This window comes from Ctenocephalides felis, unplaced genomic scaffold (genome assembly GCF_003426905.1).
Source record: "Ctenocephalides felis isolate EL2017-DRISC unplaced genomic scaffold, ASM342690v1 CF-g0.4_SCAFFOLD_01886, whole genome shotgun sequence".
Taxonomy (NCBI): Eukaryota; Metazoa; Arthropoda; class Insecta; order Siphonaptera; family Pulicidae; genus Ctenocephalides; species Ctenocephalides felis.
The window spans coordinates 181,688,988-181,696,044 of record NW_020538040.1 but is presented as its reverse complement, the minus strand read 5'-3'; the positions used below and the strand labels follow the sequence as shown (position 1 = coordinate 181,696,044).

General features: G+C 32.3%; 1 protein-coding gene across 1 annotated transcript in view; it reads right to left on the bottom strand.

Annotated features, from left to right (window-relative positions):
* Positions 1–6,698: 6,698 nt before the first annotated feature.
* LOC113376337 (gamma-aminobutyric acid type B receptor subunit 2-like) overlaps positions 6,699–7,057 on the bottom strand; it is a 16,296-nt gene continuing 15,937 nt past the window's right edge. Inside the window, 1 exon segment of the mRNA XM_026616245.1 lies at positions 6,699–6,728. Coding sequence (XP_026472030.1) covers positions 6,699–6,728 — 30 coding nt within the window.

The following is a 7,057-nucleotide window of genomic DNA, read 5'->3' as shown; positions in this document are numbered from 1 at the left end:
AGGAGAAATTAGAAATTATTATTTTTAATGCCCTTTGAGTTTAAATTTATTTGCTGAAAAATATACTGTATTTCCAATATGAGATTAAACACACACAACTATGTATATTCTATGAGCTTGAGAAAGCAACCCAGTGGTCGACATTCTCTGGCTGATTCAGTAGAATTATGATCGAATACTGTCAAAAAGCTATTTTCACTTTTTATCATACGATATTTGAGATCTATACTTTCAAGTAAAAATCTGATACTACGAGTAGCCCAGGTTTGTTATCGAACCCTAGTATATAGGGTTACAAGAAGTGAAATGAAATATATCTTTACTATTACACCAAAATTGCAAAGTATTTCATTTTCCTCGGGGTCATTAAACTATGCTTCAAAATTTGCATTATTGAAAGCAATTAATTTTCCTATTTATGTTAGTGTGTTGTTTCATTCATAAACAATTATCAGTCGATTGTCACAAACAATGACACCTTAATTTCATGTATATTTAGTTATTATTGTCATAGAATCAAGATTCGTTGACAATGTTAAAAGCATAATTCTCATCCTAATCTCAAGGGTAAATATGCAATATGCCATTTCATTGTTCACTGAAGGTCACAATTTATATTATGCTAATTAGGCATTGTCACATCATTTCTTTTTATTCTCGGTTACATGCCGCCGGCACGGGTGCGATCTCCGACATGATTTAATAATAAATTGCAATAATACTTTAGATAAAACACATATAAGTCTACATTATTATAGTAATCCTAATAATAAATTAATCAAGAAGAGATAGGGCAGCCGTTGGGTTGCGGTTTATAAGGTAAGAAGTCAATACAACAAGCTTATAGGACTATCAAGTTCTGATTGCTGTTGATGACATAGAACAATAACGACTTGTAGGACTCTATAATGTTAAAAACCATTGCAGTTCATTCAATTTTATATGCCAATTATGCTAGTTATTTTCGAAGAGACCTGAGACTTGAAAAAAATAACAAGAAAATTAGCAAATAGAGTTTGCACATGAAGACAAACTTCTCTTTTAAATCAAATATATGTAGGATATTCTTCATATCATTCGATTGCTTTCTAAGCCATGTAGTTAAGAAGTATTACCCAAAATCTTTATAGGACCTTTAAGTTCAGATTGTTGTTTTATAAAAAAAAATATAGTAATCATTTAAATATCATTTTAAGGGTGGAGCCTTTAAAGTCGAAAGCAAAGGGACAAAAGTTAAAGTTAAACAATGAAATTTTGATGAAATAAATTGAGCAGTATCAATGATATATTTATATCTATTCCCTTGTGATAATGCCCTATATAAGAGGTAGTTATAATTAAAATTATAACCGTATGCATAATAATATTCCTCCGTGTGGAGGAGACGACGCACACAAAAGCGTATATTATAGAATGTTTTGCTTATTATGAATGTGGGAACCAACATGGGAATAAACAAAGAAGGCAAAAGTGACAGACAAGTAGATTATTGTCGGGTAGAGGTAAAAATATATGTGAGACTGAAGCTCAATAATCCTATTAGGTGTGGGAAATATTCGCATGCTCAGAACTGAAGGAACAATGACTACATTATGCATACGAACGAGAGTTATATAAGATTGTAACGATGCCAATGTCAGTGAATATTAACTTAACCTAGAGCCCTAGAAAAGTAAACAACAGAAAATATTTATAAACGAGCCAGAGCCAAAGCCAAAGCGAATTCGGTTGGATGTGGTCATAGAGCACCCAGACCAAGAGCTTTCGATGTTGGAAGTTTCTTCTCTGAAAAGCGCAATTGTGGGTTTGTGGGCACGAAACGCATTTTACGAATGCAGAAAGAAGTAACATATAATTTGATTTTTTTAAAAGCTCAAAAATATACATATATACACAAACACATAAAAACACATAAGTGCCATGTAAGGTCTGTTCAAAAAGTTTTCGTAATTTTCGTTTTTTCAAAAAAATATTTATTTATTCGTCTACATTAATGTGGTCCCCTTCAAAGTAGTCCCCCCCAGATATAATACACTTATGCCAGCGTTTTTTCCAATTTTCGAAGCACCCTTGATATTCACTTTTTGATATGTCCTTGAGCACTCTCGGCGATTTTCTTCAATCGAGGAAAACCGCCGTCCTTTCATGGGTCTCTTCAACTTTGGGAATAGGAAAAAGTCACACGGAGCCATATCTGGTGAATTTTTGCACTTTGCAACACTTTATTTCATTTTTTACGCAAAATTTAATACAAATTCTTTGACTTTTTCAATTCTTCCATTGTAAAAATCGCCGAGCTCAGAAAAACACGTCGAACCTTAGCGACTACCACAGACAAAGTAAACAGTGAATATAGCTGAAAATTTCATCATACTTTAGGGGCATGTATACCAACACAATAAAAAAAAAATTTTGACAATTAGACACTCCAGACCCGCGAAATTAATTATTAGTAATTCCGGGTACTTTTTGAACAGACCATGTATAATGCAAGTTAAGACACGCTCATGAGTAAATGTTATATCATTTCCGTTTAGTTTCATAATTTCATGTGATTTCAGATATTAATAAGATACTCATATTTAGATTATGACCACTAACAACGGATAGTAATAAATTAATGTATTTTATTATCATTTCCCAATGATAACACACCTTTTATAATTTTCAATGAATGCAAATTATAATTTTCAGTTTGTTTCAGTTTTTCTATTTTTTTTCATCAATATTTTAATCTTTGCAAATGATAAATTCATAATATAGTTAATTGCTTTGACAAAATTTATCAAAATAATTGTTGATAATTTTCATGAAATTGCATGGATTTAAATTGACGCTGAAATAGCACATTCATTCATAACGTAGACGTAGCATGGTTCATGAGCACGCATAGTAAGTATTACGGCAAACAATGAAACTCTTACTTTTCAAATATGCATGTTTATAATTATGGCGGTAAAGACTTTTTGAAAATGGCACACATTTCAAAACTGACAAATCAAATAAACAATTTGTCAAATTGATCATTTTACAGCTAAGAAAGAACTGATCTATAAGTGTTTTAACAGTAAGAGTCTCATTCCCGAATTTCGAACATTACAACTAGATGAAATGGCTTGTGATTTTAGACAACTTAGCAGACTTGAGTCAGAAACTGGGCTATCCATCTAATATAGGTCTATGAGTAAATATCAGTGTTGAATGATGTGTTATATAGGTGAAGAAACACCTGTGACATGGAACAGTGCCCGAGGGTGGACGTGCGCGCTTTTGTACGATATGTAATAGCGATACAAGCCAACATAATATAGAAATCTGAACAAAATCGAATGGTTTGTGGTCAACGTAACACAGACAATCCGCCGATCGATGCATTCACTGAACCAAGCCGATGACGTCTCCGTATTCATCTCGTTTCCATAACGGTTACAAACCGATGCTGTCGCCTGATTTTCTCGGTCGATTTTCAGTAAGCCATAGTAGTACGTGTTCGAAGTGCTATTTAGAACTTATCACTTTTGTCGTGATTCGTTATATCCGCATTTCTATGGAGAAGGTGGCAAAAAACTGAAAGCCGCACTTGCACGCCGACTCGACTACGATAAAGGGAGAACTCGAACTCTTGATTGGGTTGAACGCTACGATATGCAAACGACCGCTCGATTGCATTATGATCGCTCTCTGGCCAGACCAAGTCGACGACAGCAAAAAATATCCTTCTTATTAACACCATAATAAAAAAAACCGTATCCGGCAATAAAATATATCATCTCATATTAAAAGATCTACTGAATTATTTACGTTACTACGTTCCAAAATTTGCAAGAAAAAGTGGCATAAATGTACTAATATTATAAATCAACGATGGTGACTTATAGCATAAGTAGTGCTGAGATAATTAGATTTTAGTAATAAAAATTTATTATTACAAAAATAAATGTAATTATTACTGAAGTTTTTGAATCTTTGCAAATATATTTTTATCCGATAAATATATTTTGAGAGGCGCATGTTGCAAAATTCTAATTTTACGAAGAAATTTTGTTCATTAATCCTAAATACTTTATCGATTTGCTTTTGGATCAAGTCGTGAAGAAACTATTTTGAAATATCCTGCATAAGCAGAAGTTGTCTATAAAGTGAACATTTCAACAACCTATGACATTTTGTTCAATCACCCTAAATATTCTTTCGAATTGCTTCTGGATTATGAAAAATTTGTAACAAGTCCTGAAAGAATTATTACAAATAAATAAACTTGATATTTTACCTCGACTGATCTCATTAAGTCTTGCACAATTATGTTTCGTATTAAGGTTAAAGTAATAAGCGTACGTAACATTTTTTCTGAAATATTTATTTTTTGTTAGGCATAAATCTATGTAAAAAATACAATGCAATAAAAAAGCAATAACTACATATGATCAGTAATAATGCGACGTCGATATACACGAATCGGTTTGTAATCGTAACAATGAGCTTAGAAATTGTGCTTTTTATGTTTATATGTGATAAATAGTTTTGCTCGGATGAACACAGCTAGTGGTATTAACATAAATTTTCTAGTTTAGCAGATTAAATAAATTTAAAGTGAGAATAACGCGAGTAAAATAATTCGCTTTTATATGATTTATTGTTACTATGCCTTTCAAATACATTTTCATCATAATAGTGATTAATATAATATTATAAATAAAATTAAACATTTCGTTAAGACAAGGTTTAGTTTATATACAATATGATACAATGATGGACAACAACAACAGCAGCAACAGTTCCCACGATGCGACGCAACGGCCGATGGTGATAATACACGGACACTAAAAGTATTAATCTCACAAGAAGTTTTACTTTTTTTCAGCTCCTAAACACCCACACCAATATATCGTTGTAAGGTAATTGACGATAATCACAAGTTTTATCATAAAAAACATTAATTCATGAGCGGCAATCGTATGGATTTCGTGCTATTTATCAACGTGTGACATGTCGGTACGAAAAAAAGTAGTTTTCGAGGGCGACCTATAACGAGCGCGGCACCTATTATTTTTTTATCAATATATTTAATTTCCCATTACATCTAGTGAAACAACCAGTAGCTAATAGTGATATAAACGCTCTATGTATTATGTGAATCATTATTTACAAAGCGCGTTATTTAATTTGGGAAATACACCGCTCGATGACGGCGTCGTTCTTTTAATTCATACGAAGTCATGAAAAACGTTAACTAAGCCAGAAAAGAGTCGACAAATAAATGCCTTTCGACGTCCGTGCAAGTTTTTGACTCTAATCATGGGAAGGAATGGCTTCGGTCAATTGTCTCGGGAAACGAAACTCGTGGGACTCGGCGATTAGCAGCCTGAGGATTCAGACTGACAATTTTCGCTTTATTACTGACCTTATTTTTTGCCTTACGAGCTGGATTGCTCGATTTTATATAATGTAATGTGTCCTTTTCCCGTATTTTCGAGCTCCACCGTATTCCCGTTCCCGACTGACACAAAAGCCACCGGTCACCGGATGTGTTCTTCGATCGTGCAAAAGAACAACGAATATAAAAGAAATATGCATATAAACCACTTCGTGTACACGTAAATATGCAAACACTGTTCTTTTTATGAACATATTCAAGGAATAAAAATAACTAACAATAAGCCAATGACTGCATGCGCGCTTTGCCAACAGATTCCCAAGTTATATACCACCATTTGAAAATGGAAAAGGACTCAGCACTAATTCAAGTTGTCATTCTATCCAAATAGAATATAAACGAAGAGCGCGAATTAAAATTTCGTAATGAGTACGAATTGTTTTATTATTTTGACATATAATTAATTTGAAGAAGAACAACCATAACTAATTGTAAATCCATTCCAATTTAAATCAACAATTAATATATTACTAAAAGCATTGTAACCAAACGTTCGTCGTATAGGTACGTATCTATTTGTTGTTAATTCAATGCCACCGGTATCGCGTAGTCAGCGCGACTTGCCCGTGTTGCCGCGACTCATCGGCGTATATTTTCTCCGGAGCAAGGACGTCCCACAACACACTGCCGCCGCTGATACTTATTCATTACCGCACCGATAATTATACAAATGTATAAATGAAATAATATTGTTTTGTCTCTTAATATGACATTATGCCTCAAACAAAATTGCTGAAATTTTAGATTGAATGAAGAGAACTCAACCATCATACCGGACGTCCAATCACTGGATTGGCATTCGATTTGAGTTTTCTTTAAGTACTACCAAAAATTCTGAAAAAACAGTATTCTGGAGATTTATGTAGAAAAATTGAACTTTTGAAAATATAGGAATTAAATTCTCAAACTATTTACAATTTGCTTGATTTTTTTTAAACAATGAAGATAACTTTTTATCGTCTATATTAATGTATGTATTAATAGATCAACCAACACCAATGGGTTTTGATTTGAAGTATCTACTATTTTTGCAGTTCATCGGTATAATATAATGCTTAATTTAAAAATTATACCGGTAACTTTAATTGAAATTTCATCAAACGTATGACTTAAAATTCGTGCATGGTTTTTGCGACTTGTTTTGAAGACTTTTGATGTTTTAAGAAGCCAAAAAAGTAATGAATGAAAAAGACGTGAATTGCCCATAAAAAAATTCAAAACATTCCTGTACGTGCACTGATACCAGACAAAATCTGGTCGAAGACTAATCTGTTAGAACAGCTACTAGATGGATCTAATTTCAAATATAAATTGTAAAATAAAAACAATATTAAAAAAATAATATCCAATAAACTCTAGAAAAACTGCAATTTATTCAAAATCTCTACTTCAAACAATATTTAAACATAGACTATAGTTTTAGGTAAGTGTAGCTTTCTACTTCTACACAAATGTAAATCTGTGCATTATTAATTCAAATGTATTTATAATAATTGCAGTTTTAACTATAGTTCTAATAACAAATATATTTAACCAATGTTTCAAGCCGAAACTTATCAGTTTTAAAAGAAAATACTTCTATCCCACACATGACTATCAAAATCGAAACGAAAAAATAGTTAC